The 15,575-nt window shown below is 34.6% G+C and overlaps 1 protein-coding gene across 1 annotated transcript in view; it reads right to left on the minus strand.

Moving 5' to 3' along the window:
* Positions 1–15,102, minus strand: part of LOC119839089 (dystrophin-like) — a 275,524-nt gene extending 260,422 nt beyond the window's left edge. Inside the window, exon 1 of the mRNA XM_038365281.1 lies at positions 14,472–15,102. Within this exon, the coding sequence (XP_038221209.1) occupies positions 14,472–15,087 (616 nt within the window). The 5' untranslated portion in view covers positions 15,088–15,102. The remainder of the gene's footprint in view (positions 1–14,471) is intronic.
* Between the last annotated feature and the right edge of the window lie 473 nt (positions 15,103–15,575).

Here is a 15,575-nt window from a genome sequence, read left to right on the forward strand (position 1 = left end):
GAAGTGGGAGAAAAACGGGTGTGAGTTACATACATACAAACATACAAGTGAAGCTAATAAAAGCGTGTTAAAAAAGAAGTGATAACTTCGTCTTCGTAACATATAATATCCCACGTTAATAAATGATAATTTGCTATGTTAATGCTTTTATTTTTGTGTAAATTAGTTATTGAGCGACAGTCGCAATTCATACAATATGTTACCGAGCCTCAATTTTCAAGTGTTTATTTGTAAGACAAAGCATATGTTAATTTCCAAATAAATTGTCTTTCTCTGACCCAGATAACGCCAATATCAGTTCCGCGGATTAGTTGGTAAGGACTAACTTCTTATTTCACTTAATTTATTAATTTTATCGGTTTTTTACTGAAAAAAACTAAACCGCCTTCAAATTGTCAGAACTAGACCAAATTGAAATGGGATCACATGAAAGGCACCAGCTTTCAAACAGAAAAAGAATCATTAACATCAATTCACCCAGTATAAAGGTAACAAACAAAAAATGCAATCAGACTGATAACCTCAATTTTTTAAAGTCGGTTAAAAATAAAACTTTAGCCAGTATAATGTTGGAACACCCGCTGTTTACCGGGGTTGTTACCCCCACCGATCGCGCGATACCGTGTTAATGACTCTCCTACCCTCAAAGTAGTCATATAACTCACAATGGATTGCATTATTTCCATCATATGCTATATATATATACGTGAGTATATCTATTGCACTGTTTATAATCACTGACATGCGCCTGTAAGCAGTTTTCGTCACGTGAAAATTAGACGTGTCTGTGAGTTTTACTCCACGCTGTGTTAACACTGCATTTGTATATTAATACAGTATTGTACAAGCATATAAACAAAAGCCTATCGTAACATCGTTTTTTATTTAAAAATTGCAAAAACCTAAAATGAGTAATGAGTGTTTTTCGCGGCTATAGATTTTCCTTTTCGATTTATGTCACATTTTATATATTAAACCTGAGTCTTTTTGAAAATCGATAAAATAATCTAATCTTCGTATCACTATACAACTGTATAACATAAATAAGCATATGATAATTTTTGTAACCATAAATTTATTTACCCCTTAATTACACTCATTAGAACCCTCAAATAATGTGACCTTGTAGACGAAAACATAAAATGAAATCCAATTAATTTCCTATAGAACACATTCCATGTCTCGATACAATCCGTCTTATTGCATGGAAGTGGGGCGCGATATGAAAATCCTGTCCTTGATTGATGACTGTACCACCCATTCGTCTTGATTATATATAAATATATTGTGGAAAATTTTCCGGAATAAACAAGGATTATCATATTATTAGCTAACTTTTTTAACTAGCTGTTGCCGGTTGCTTCGCCCGCGTGGTCTTAATAAATCTTAATCGTACAAACTTTCAACCCCTATTTTATCCCTTTGGGGGTAGAATTGATCAAAATCCTTTCTAAGCGGATGCCTACGTCATAACATCTGTATGCATGCCAAATTTCAGCCCGATCCGTCCCGTGGTTTGGGCTGTGCGTTGATAGATCACTATGTCAGTCAGTCACCTTTGAGTTATACATAACTACATCGTATAAAACAAAGTCACTTTCTCCGTCCCTATGTATGCTTACATCTTAAAAATTACGCAACGAATTTTGATTGGGTTTTTTTCAATTGATAGAGTAATTCAAGAGGAAGGTTTATATGTATAACTAGCTGCGCCCTGCGGTTTCACCCGCGTAAGTCTGTATCCCGTAGGAATATCGGGATAAAAAGTTCCCTCTATGTTATTCCAGTTGTTCAGCTATCTACGTACCAAATTTCATTGCAATCGGTTTAGTAGTTTTGCGTGAAAGAGCAACAAACACACACACATCCTTAAAAACTTTCGCATTTATAATATTAGTAGGATAACATCTTTTGAACAACTCCGAATTAACGCGTGCGAAGCCGCGGGCATTAGCTAGTATTTAGATAAACACCAAACAGCGGCATGAAATAGTATCATCCGAATGCTATTGTGTTTCGTACTGATTGGGAAGACGGAGGCCTGTTTTCTTTTCCTCACCCTTCCTAGAACATTCCTTCTTTCCTGTCGTCAATCTTTCTCGTATCCCTTACGCTTTAAATTCAGGCAACGCATTTGCAAATGAACTCAGCGAATGTTCATGGGTGATGGTGATCTAGTGAACCATAACCAATCGCTATAAGATTCAGACGTTTGAATTTGTGTGAAACCCACGGTTTCGTTAATTGAAGTGTTATGAAGATGGGTCTGAGACAGTTTTCGTTAAAATGAAGCATTCGCCATGAAAATATTCAGTTATCTTTGGAATAACCATCGACAGGCTTTTTTTTGTGTTTAATATAAACTTTAACTTATACCACATTATGACCGCATGTATATTTAATCATAGATTTCTTCGTAGATATCCTATCTTTAAAACACTTTCTTTTAGCATAAAAACTGTTTTATAGAAATTTCTTCAATGTTAATGTTTACCTTAATTATATTAATGTGGTATTTTAGTCATGTATTTACGCATTCTTACCGTATCAGCGTAAGTTTATAATAATCGTGTAAACAAACGGTTCATGTGTAAGCACATTCAGCATCATTTTATTGAGTTAAAAATAACTAAAAGAACGTCTATCATAGCTGTGAATAGCTAAACGGTAAACACACACGACTTATAAATAGTGAACTATGTGGAAACATATCGATTGATTTCATCTTAAACGCCGAACAGACGGTGGAAATTTTTAACTGACTATCAAAGAGACGTTGTCGGTTAGATTGTTCTTATATTCATAATTTGATTAGTTGTTTACGAGCACATTGCTTTGGGTTATCCAATTCTTAGTAGGTTTCTTACTCACTATTGCAAATATATCCATATTTATAATATTATAAAGCTGAAGAGTCTGTTTGTTTTTATGCACTAATTTCAGGAACTACTGGGCCGATTTGAAAACTTTCAGTGTTAGATAGATCATTTATTCAGGAAGACTATAGACTATAGGCGAAGCCGGGTCGGACCGCTAGAATTTAACAACTCAAAAAGACACAACATCTACAAAACTGCTGAGATTCAAAAACATTAATTAGAAATCTATTTATACCTCGCGATCGAACTGCCATTTAGAGTTTAACATTTTTTTATAAAACGTTTTTCGTTCACTAGCTCTACTATAATTCTACTTTTCATTATATATAAAAGCCACCTGGCTTTGATCATCATCGGCAGGTACAGGTCACAACCACATTCGTACTTTCAAATTTTCGTTCACAATATACTAGCTATTGTCCGCGGCTTCGCTCGCGTTAATTTGGAGTAGTTTAATGGATGTTATAATACATATAAACTTTCCTATTATATCACTCTATCTATTAAACCCATCAAAACCCCATCAAAACCCGTTGCGCAGTTTTAAAGATTTAAGCATACATAGGGACATAGGAACAGAGAAAGCGACTTTGTTTTATACTACATAGTGAAGTAGGATTTAGCAACCCGAGTGAAGTCGAATCAAGCAGTTAGTATATACAGATTAATATGTAACAATTACAATAAGTTTTAGAATAATTTTTCATTAAATTCCTCTATAAAAATAATAATTTAACTGGTATATTTTTCGCCTCAAAGATTTGAAAACGACATTAAAATCTCATCAACAGGTATTTCAGGAGTCAATAAATCAGAATCCCAATAATTCCATTACATTATGGGATCACAAGGTTCATTAGTTGAGATCTGTGTTAATCGCGGCTTCGCTCATTCAGTGGCGATTAGGTTACAAACTTTGTTTTTAAGGAAATTGTTATCTGATACGATAAGTATTTATGAAAAGAATTAATGTAGTAAGGAAATTTCAATGAATAAAATATAAAAATTCCTTTTACTATATTCTCTATTTTTTGACCCCAACAAAAAATATATTAAAAATACTAGTTTTCTACCCGCAGCATCGTCCATGTAGCATGTAAAGAAATAGATAAACAGTCCTTGGGATTTTCAGCTTATAAACTTGTGTTGTCCTCGGGTCACAAACTATCTTTACGAAAAACTTCATCAAAATTCCTTAAGTAGTTTGTCTGTGAAGAGGCAGACAGAGTTACTCAATTTTGGCAATTATAATATAAGTAAGGATGCCTTACAATTAAACATTGGTGCAAAACTAATTAATACCTACTATTCAGCTTTAATCCCCACGAACAACCGATTTACAAGGAAATCAACTATTTATTGTGGTTATTTATTTACTAACATATTCTGAAAAAATAAAACCCTACAATTCTGACTACAAATGCGCTAGTGTGCGTCTATTCTACAAATTGATGTATACGCACACTAACAAGTCATAATATTTTAGCATAACAATAAATGACTGTGGAACGTAACACAGCGGTATATATGAATAGTAATTTTGACAGCTTTCGGTATAAAAGTGACTGATTTCACAAACATTTTCACAACACACCAAAAGGCTCGTGTATTCCCTTATATTATTCTATGACGGTCTGACGTGACGTTGTGACGGGGGTGCGTCACACAATGATGAAGGAAAGTAAAACCATTTACTGCCCACTTATTGCCGGACAGAATTACATGGTTATATCTATACACGTATGTATTAAAATGAATCCATATTTCCCTTGGTCACCCGTGAACGGCTGGACCGATTACAAATAATCTGTCACAATTAGAAAGCTGCAATTACGCTGCGTGATAGACTGTGTATGTACCACAAGTGAAACCGGGGCGAACAGCTAGTTGAAAATAAATCTCAGTTTCATGAGAATCTATTATTCACATCTACTATATACTAAACTATGACTTTAAAGTTAAAATACACGAGGATTGAAACATTGCAAATGGAGCAATGTTTTAATATATGTATGCCTATAGGCACAAAACACATATTATATATTATAATGTTTAAAATAGTCTATTAGGTTATTTTATCGAATTATCGGAATAAAAATATATGAAGTAGTTTAATCGAAATAAACCAAACTACAAGGCTTGTTCATTATATATATACATAACTTTTATTACAAGAAATCGTTTTAAATTCAGGTTTACAAAAGAATTGCTAGGAACGCACAATGATCGTGTAAAAATAATGGTTATATCCAATTAGGAGGGGCATTGTGATAATGAAAACCGATATCCATTATTAGACGTTCCATTAGTAAAATCGAGTAAATTTCGGGGGACAATAACATTAAAATATCTCTACTAAAGTATAAGCGTTTTTATTTATAACTAGTTTCGCATTAAATTCATAGTGGTTTAATACACATAAACTTTCCTCTTGAATCGTTCTCTCTATAAAAAATCATCAAAATCTGTTGTGCAGCTTTAAAGATAGGTTCAGACGAGGGAAGCGACTTTTCACCCGTCACATACAATAAGGTAAAATTTGAAGAGAACCGCATGTTCCTCGGAAAATATTTCACTTGTCAATAGAATACATATATAACTGTTTCATATTACAGAAAACTAGCATTTCTGTCAAAGGTTGAGGATACTAATAAATGTCTTACGAAAGTCTGACGGTCTGTTACACTTTCCCATCGAAACCGCGGTCAGAATCACAGGATAAGGATAGACTTTCGCCGTCTGTGTGTATGCTAAGATCTTTAAAATTACGCAGTAGATTTTGATTGTTTTTTTTAATAGATAGAGTGATTCAAAAGGAAGGTTTACGAGTATATGTATGTATCATGCATGCACTCGTGCGAAGCCGTTCGGGTCGCTTGTATTAAACATAGCGCTTCTAATAAGCTTTATTATGAATAATGTTTGAGTTGAGGTTCGACCTTGTTTGAGTTTGGTTAATTTGAATTGGAAATTGAGTTAGGATCGTTTCAGTACTTTTAAATTATAATACCTGAAAAAATAACCGGGTTTTGCTATGAATGTGATATTTTAACCTATTTCGGTTAAACTAAAATATTGAAAATTATATTTCACTAGTCGAAGTAATATGGGTACCTTAACACAGAAACATTTGTAAGTAAACTACTAATATACATATATTTTAAATGCGGTTCTCATTTCGACTGTCGAGTCGAGCCGAATATTATATGTTAATTGATCTAATTTGTCCCATTTTATAATCTGAAGTGGTACAGGAGGTTGGGTACCTGAAACGTGTGTGACGTCGGTGTCCGTTCTTCGTAAACAATTAATGAATTCTTAATCTATTTTATATACTTTAACGTGTGATTATAAAAATAATCAACATATTTTTATTTTTATTTTATTTATGTCACAGTCGGCAATGGAGCTGGTGGGTCGCCTGATGGTAAGCGCTACCACCGCCCATGAACATTTGTAGAGGCATAAAGTCCATTACAGACCTTACGCCTCTACAAATGGATTGCCGACTTTTTGGGAAGGGATTAGGAAAGGATTGGTGAGAGGAATAAAGGAAAGGACTGGGAAGGGAAGGAAAAGGATATGGGCCTCCGGCTCCCCCACTCACCGAACGAAACACAGCAGAATGCTATTTCACGCCGGTCTTCTGTGGGGGTGTGGTACTTCCCCGGTGCGAGCTGGCCCAATTCGTGCCGAAGCGTGCTCGACTACCACATACAAAATTTAACTTAATATGTAAAAATGTATATAAAATCTTTCCAGTCTTTATACTCTAAATGTAAGTGTGTTACAAATATTAATAAACTGAAACTTTACCGTTTGGTTAATTATTATATTACCAGTGGATACGCTCCGGCGCTTCCTTTTGTCTTTGAAATTCAAGTTAATTAGATATAAAATAGAAAGCTTAATTGAATATTATACAATTTTACAATAAACAATAATAACAACAACATTTAAAACATTACACATATTTTTACACAAAACCAATAAGAGAAAGCTAACCAAAGTGTAACAATAAGGAACTATGAAAAATAAAAGGCGATTCCGACAAAGCGATACAAAACCCGACACTGAAAATTTAAAAGACAAAGAGATATCTTTTAATGCGGAATTTTCCGTGTTTGCTTTGGACTACTCCAATTATTTACCGCGACCCGAGCCCGAGGTTCCACAATGACAATTGGCTGGTTACTTCTGCGATTACTTCTTATTTATATAATATAGCCTCCGCCCTCGACTTCACCTGCGTGGAATAGTTACTTTGGGCTAACGCTAACTCGCAGCGTATTAATTAGTAATTGGTACTCCGCGCCTATTGGCGTGATATATATATATATATATATATATAGCCTATAGTCTACCTGAATAAATGCGCTATTTATTTTATAATACGAATAAAGATAAAGAACAGTTCATATTATGTTCTCATAAAATCAACAGTCGCAACTAAAAATAGTCCTCCTAATATTATAAATGCGAAAGTTTGTGAGGATGAAGGTATGTGTATTACACATGTTTGTTACTCTTTCTCAAAAACTACTGAACCGATTGCAATGAAATTTAGTACGTAGATAGCTGGACAACAGGAAAAACACATGGGCAACTTTTTATCACGATATTCCTACGGGATACAGACTTACGCGGGTGAAACCGCGGGGCGCAGCTAGTAGCTAATACTTATAAACATTCCAACAGAATAACTGCTTTATACAATCATACCGAGGCCAAATAAGGATGTTAATTTTTCTCGACATAAACTTCCAACCGCTATCAGCAGAGCATACCGAAGTGGCAGATGTCAAAATTAAATTAAAAACAACAAAGCATCGCGACGGTCACGTTGCTTGAAGTCGCACAAACTCATTTATTAAGAAACCGTCAATGACCACGCTTCAATCTATTTCTGTGCACATAAAACAAAAAGAGAGTTATAAAACAGTTATTTTCATGCGTTACCGTCAGCCGTTCACAATACTCGAGTTATTTTATTGTACTGTCACTTACGAAATCGGATGCCATTATTTTTATGTGCGTACGCGTATTTTTAGATTGCTCACTGCACGGAAGATGTATTCACGTGTTGCTTGACAGCTGGTTATCGAGCGGTGCTTTTTCGCGTGGAGTCTTTTGGGTTCAACCATTCTCAAGAAGGCACAAACGTTTTTGCGAGGCGTGAACCAGACGCTACGATTTATTCAAGACTATCTACACTATACATATTTATTTTTAATAAAAACTAAACTGCCTTCAAATTGTTAGAGGAAGACTAAGGCATCAAATAAAAGAGATCCATCATAAAAATATAGAAATCGATTCACCCGGTAATAAGTTTTGTGGTTTTAAACAAAAAAACAGTCGAATTGATAACCTACTCCTAATTTTGAAGTCAGTTCAATATAAAATAATGTAAGTCAGATTGTGACTATCTATTCAAAATATATTCTGCACTAGTGCTCTTAAAGCGATCGCGTTTACTGCTCGTATTTTCCGTATAAATAAATTTCCTCTTTTGTATTAAGGAAATAGAGAATTCGTCGATTAATAATAGTATTCGAAAAAATCATTGAAGCAAAATGTAAGATAATTTTAATACAACTTTTATAAAATTCTGTAATATTGCATATATTATATATATGTAGAAAGTTAATTATTATTAACCATTATATATTCGCCTCAGGCGAGAGTGAAATTTTTACTATTTTATATGCACAAGGGCGGTTTAGCTTTTAGTGCTGTATGCATATCAGAAGCAACTGTAATTTCTAACAGAACGCGTCTGTTTATTAAACTAACTTTGACGAAAAGACCAATAGACAATATACGCCTTAGAGAACCATTTGTAAGTTCCCAAAGTAATTCCCGCTTGCGAAAATCTAATTTTCTTTTATCGCAAGTGCCGTAAGGAAATTTTGCGATGGTCCTTTTTCATATAGCCTTTCCGCAGTTATACCGCGCCTCAGGCTTAATTTAAACAGTGTTTTACATCAATTTTATTGATGTTATGGCAGTAGCTCGCCGTGGTTAGGTTTATATGAAATGCTGTGTCTGCGTACTCTCACTTTTAGCTTGTGCTATGTTTCGTTGAGTAACTGACTGAAAGTGACTTGGTAGAGGTATTTTTATTCTGTTTGATGGGGGGACATTTAGAGTGCGAGCACATCGTGTTTAAAAGAAGCGTCGATCTCTAAAGATAATGTCAATTTAGTTGAATAGCCGAAGTTGTAGTCGTACATCACTGCATGGGCTTGTATCCTATATTAGATACATATTTAATATTAAATATGTGTGCTTTATTTCTTATTCTACGAAATGGGTAAACGATGACATATTAAAGAATATAATATTTGTACTTTAGGCAATAGTATAATCCAATGGAAATTGTGAAATTATATTACTACGTTTAATTCATAAAGTAACATAATACTCGTATACAATTTTTATTTATTCACAGTTTATGGAATAGGCGATTTTATAATAGCAAAAATGACAAAATAAGGAAAGAGAACTTTGCAGAAACGTTTTCATTATAAATTATTCTGTAATGAAATCCATGCATCCAGGCCATTTAAAATGCATTTAATCCACAATTATTTCAAAGCCCGATCGAAATACAATAAGTTAACTTCAATATTTCTAGGAAATCAGTTCGCGCTGATTTTCAGTGGGACTGGGAGGTCCCCAGCCGGTACTAGACAATTTCAGCGCACTAATTATACCTACAAACGATATTTGTATCACGTATTTGCGTCAAACCTCAGCGCGGATTGAATTGAGATTAAAATGTGTGTTAATTCATACTGTATGCTGTTTAGCGAGTTGTCCAGACGTAAAGTAAATAATTAACATACACGTTTGTACACATGGCCACTACATAGTATATAACAACGACGGCTCCCACAACGTTACAGCTGTACGTATGCTTAGATCGTTTAAACGATACGGATCGATACGGATTTTGATATGGGTTTTCAAATAGATAGAGATTCAAGAGGAAGTGTTATAATATGTATATATAAAGTGAATGATAAAATCTGGTTGACATTTTGTGGTTGATTTAAATCACTATTCATATAAACTTGGAAAAAATTGCGTGGGTGAAAAATGTTGGTGACTTTTTGAGCCATTTGGATACATTTAAACGTTATATTTAAAATACTCCATCCTTTCGTTAAGTTCCTATTTCCAATGGTAGGAAATTAATTTTTATTAACGAAAAATACTTAAATACTTCTTCAAATAATTTCTATGTACAATGACGATGATAAAGCACTCCTTAAAAGGAGTACAGTTCGACCCATTAATAAATAAATGCTTGAAAGATTGGATACCAAAGATCACAGACAACACTTGGTCATACACACTTTCAGAGGGTTCTTTTTATACTGGTTACGAAAAATTATTTCTTAATCTCGAAAACGAAGAATCGCGAGATCTCTAGTGTTGAACATTTCCAGGAAAATATACGGTATTTTCCTTTTACTTCTATTTATTCGGGATTTTTCGAGAATTTATGTTATTTAATATTATTTTTATCAAAGCATTATTCCTGTTTTCTTTATGTTTAGTTCGGCAAAGATAAGGCTGTTCAAAGCTGTGTTTTCCTTTATGGTGTGTTTCTTTATTTTCTTATTTATTTTAAGTAAAATAACTAACACGTACAGATAAATGTGTTTTTATATGTCACAGTCAACAAAGGATCTGGTCGGTCGTATGATGGTAAGCGCTAGCACCGTCCATAAACATTCACAGTAGAGTAAAGCTTAGCGCAGGCTTATATCGCTGCAAATGGATTTGATATAATTTTTGTTCTCTTTTAATATTTAACAATACTCCAATCAAAGAAAAGTTTGTTTGTTCTAAAGCTTACGTTTAATTATAACAAAACAACTTTCCTTTATCTTAAATGTGAAATCAGTGGCACTATATATAAAGAAAATAAATGGCTTTACCAAAAATGATAGGATATTAATCATGTGCGCTCTGCATTTCTATAACTTCTTACAAGTTGTTAGTCTAGTACCTAACCTACCTTTACTTAACCGTATGTATATGAAACTCAATTTCTCTTTCTAACATTCGTTCGTGTTACGTTCAAGCATTACAAAAATAACATATTTACTGCTTATGAACCCGACTGCATCTTGGTACCAATCCAACACCAAATCCGTTTTACAACAGCACTTTGATCTTTGATACAATTCCAAGAGCTTTTATTAACGTAATTGTCAACTACATCTGTTTATTTTATTCATTACTCGTTGTAGAACCCGACATTAGACGTATAAGATATAGTATTTTCTTGTGTTTGATTTTACCCGAATATTATACATATAGAAATTAAAAAAATTTTAACGGATTTTAAAGGCGATTTATTCATTATATTATTAACTCGACGTTTCGAACACTTTATAGCCAGCGTGGTCACGGGGAGACTCAGCCTATAATATGTTGTTGTAAGACCTAGCGAGATAGCTAAATTGCTTCCTTCAGTTATTATTCTATTACTAATATGAAGCAAGGTGTATTTGTTCGCATCTTTCGTATTATTAGAAATTTTTCATTCAATTCAAAGTATGTTTTAATAATATAATAAAAATAAACATGATAAAAAATTATATAAATGAACTAGCTGACTCGGCAAACGCTGTTCTGCCTTACTCTTAACCTTTAGGGGTATGAAAAATAGATGTTGTCCGATTCTCACACATACGCAATATGCACACAAAATTTCATAAGAATCGGTCCAGCCGTTTCGGAGGAGTTTGGCAACGAAAACTGTGACACGAGAATTTTATATATTAGACTAGCTGCGCCCCGCGGTTTCACCCGCGTAAGTCCGTATCCCATAGGAATATCGGGATAAAAAATAGATGTTGGCCGATTCTCAGACCTACCCAATATGCTTACCAAATTTCAGAGGAATCGGTCAAGCCGTTTCGGAGGAGTATGGCAACGAAAACTGTGACACGAGAATTTTATATATATAGATATTCTCTTACGCAACAAAGTTAATAACTGATACACATCAATATATACATAATAAACTCATTACAAGAAGTGAGTACAGAACTCGATTCATACAGAAAGATTAACAGCGAAACGCGCTTTGTCCAAGCGTAAAAACCCTTTTAAAAGCTCAAACGTAAATGGTACAGTTTTTACAAAAATGCAGCTCAATTCATAGTACACGGAACTGATAGGACAGACCGGGAAATGCAGCTCAATGCTCCAACAAAAACATACGACTCGGTGACTATATTTTTGGAATCTGTGGGACAGTCCCGTCTATTGCGATTGTCATAAATGCTTGTCAATGTTTGTCAAAATACCATAACATATTGTGATCTGTATGTGTGTCCTGTGATTATATCGTAAGAATACTAAAAATTATTTAATTTTGCGTTAATCCTTTCCTTTTTATCGATTAGCCAACCAGTTGTCAATATAGTAAAACTTAATAGATTTCGCATCTCTCCCTGCATATCGATGTATTGATAAACTATTTTAAAATTAAGCTCATTATGTGGGCATCATAGCAAAATTTCACACATGTCTTTTAAATTGGTTTTTCGCTCGCGACCACCCGCAAGATATTACGAGTCGTAAACCCAAATAACGTATCTCATTTATCATTAATAATTCTGTAAAGCATGGACACTCTCCCGTCTGAGGTTAGACTATTTTTAGTCCTCAATCAATTCCAGAGAATTCTCGGCGCGTGCAAATTTATAACTTACCGTATCGGAACAAAATTCTATTGCATTTTTCCTCCGCGTTACATCATTACTTCACTGGTTTCACAGTTATTGCTCTGAACTATTATAGACAGCATTTCATTCATGTGTGAATATTGAATAGATTTTATTTTATAGTTTATATTCTGATCGTTACGTGATCTTTTGTTTATCTTTATATCGAATCGATAATTAAAATCTTGCGTTGTAAATGCGAATCTGTCAGTACTTTTCAATCGACAGGCGGGTTAACATTTTATTTTAGTGTGTTAAATAGGACTGATATTGAAATGTCCGTTGTTCGAGACCAGGCGAACTTGCAAGAAATAAATTCATCTGCGCTGTATCTATAACCACTGCTTAAAACGATGAAGGAGAATATCGTGAGTCAACCAGCATGTCGATGAAATAAAGTTTCGTCGGCATGTGACATCTGCCAATCCGCACTTGGCCAGCGCGGTGGATTATGGCCTGAACCATCATAACAGGCCAGTGGCCCTGCAGTGGGAACACATATCGTCTAATGATGATAATAAACCAACTTCTATATTCATAGCACGTTGTTTCAATGACTTTAAATACCTAAAAATAATAATTCATCAATGAACCCAGAAAAAAAAATCTGTCTCTCTCTATCTCTTCTTTTTACTGAATGCAAAAGTAAAGAGTTAAATGTTTCTTTCTTCTATTGTTGTCTTTCGTTTCTAATTTCGTCAGAGTCACATTGCTTACGTATTTGCTCGGGATTGTCAATCGAAACTATTCAACTACCCTCACATAGTTAAAGGCCAGAGGCGAGTGATTTGTTATCAACTGACTATCTTAATTGGTCACTTGTGTGTGTCACGGCCCATAGATCAACCAGTTTAAAAGCCCATTTTATATCCTCGATTCTGTTCTTGTATATAAAGTAATTTACTTTAAAATAGTTATACATTCGCTATTAATTTCATGAATGTTGTAGAAGTTTACTAAAGAATCTTCAAATGTTGGCAGTTAAATCAATTTTCAAATTATGAAACTCAAATTTACATTAAACCAATGTGCAATACACCAAATGAATTAATCGAATAAAACATCAAAATAACTATTTTAGTAAATACTTAGATTTATGAATCTATTATACTTACTAAAATTTCTTACTCATAATTATCTTAAACATAGTCTCTTAAACCAATAAGGTGCAACCACATCCACCCACAACCAAAGTCACGCTCCAAGCTAATATTACGGAGGAAATAGTATAATGAGTAGTACGCTACAGAGTGGATCGATCGGGGTGAATGACCCCCAGCTGGCGCTCAGGTAAACATTTTGGGGAGAAATCTTGCCTTTAACGAGCCTGTGTGAATTTTGACGGTTTAATTCTGCTGTTTAGAAGAGTGTTTTATAGCGGAATTTAATTTTTTTTAAAAAGCTTTTACGAGTACAAGGAGTATGATAAAGTTAATTTTTTAAAATGGGTGTAGTTTATATGGCTTTTATTCTTGGATTAATTGGTAAACACAGTAGTACATAATCCTCTAAGAACATAATCTCATGTTTTAATTCTAAACTAAAAGAAATTAACTGAAATAAGGATCTTTGATGATAGAATTTTTTGATGACGAATGTTCAATATGTTACCTAACTTTATTAAAGTGTGCGTAGTGTTAATTAACGGTTTAATAACGAATATTTTCCTTACTTTAAACATACAAGAATAAAACAATAGCGTTAACCCTAGAGCTGGCAATTATGTGATACATAATGCAGCCATTGTTTGGTGAAAATTCCCTTGGCGGAAGTTACTTGGAACCCTTTTTTTGTATTTTCACCTTTAAAAATAAGCTTAATTTTTACACCAATTTCATACCTGACTCAGGGCTATGACCGAGCGAATGTAAGTCCTGTTGCGACCGGCGACGCTGTCGATACTCCGCTCTGTAGTCCGGCCACCGGCCGTACTGCGCGGGCGCATTCAAATACTCCTGCGACGAGAACCGCGACGTTCGCGACGGAGGGAACCCCACTTGTCCGTAGTATTCCTGCCTGTACACCACATCTGGGTGAATGCCGCCCGGGACTATCTGGCTGCCGAAATGGCTCCTGTGTCCCAAATATTCTGGTTTCATCTGCGGACCATCGGTCAACTCGTGCCCATGAATAGACGATGACCTCTGCGGCCCGTATTCGCGGAGACGATTGGAAAACTCCAGGCCCATTCTGTGAGGAGAATAATCCAAGCCACGTGGTCCCATTTCGAAGTGGCCGGTCGTTCTTCCTCTATAAAAGTTTGGTGAGAACGGATTTTTGCTGTCAGCATTTTGACGGAGGCTCACCTCCGACTTGTCTTCAGTCTTTGCTTTCTCACCGGCTTTATCTGAGTCATTCTGGTTTGGTTCTTTGCCCTGAATTCGTTTGTCGTTTTGGGCAGCGCGAGTATTGAATTCTTGCGCCTTCTCAGGCGCGAACCCCTGTGTTTGTGACATTTCTATATAGACATCAAAACGTTTGTATACACTTACAAATTGACTACACAAAACTTATCAAAATTGAGTAAACACTAAGTAAATTCACATTTAAAATGCGTTACACAGGAAAGAAAATCACAACCGTATACGTGTGTACTGAAAAGAAATGGGCATAATTATTAATTTTCGATTCACCATCACTGCACTATCACACGGTAGGTTCTGCCTCGGACTGTGTTATGTATGGTCAAAGAACAAAAAAAAATGACTATCGAATTATATAAAACCTGAATACAGTGTGTTCATTGAATATCTCATACGTTTATTTTAAGTTAATGTTAGCTGGAATTCAAATAAGTCGTCATAAGCGTTTAGTCATATTTTAAAAAACTACCAAAATTTTTTAGACTGGCCAAAATGTTAGACAATATGAAACCGCTTTATATAGCATACTAATTTAGGTATATAATTAAGCTGTTCGATTTCATAAGTGTTGAGTTGTTATT

This window comes from Zerene cesonia, unplaced genomic scaffold (assembly GCF_012273895.1).
Source record: "Zerene cesonia ecotype Mississippi unplaced genomic scaffold, Zerene_cesonia_1.1 Zces_u008, whole genome shotgun sequence".
Classification (NCBI taxonomy): domain Eukaryota; kingdom Metazoa; phylum Arthropoda; class Insecta; order Lepidoptera; family Pieridae; genus Zerene; species Zerene cesonia.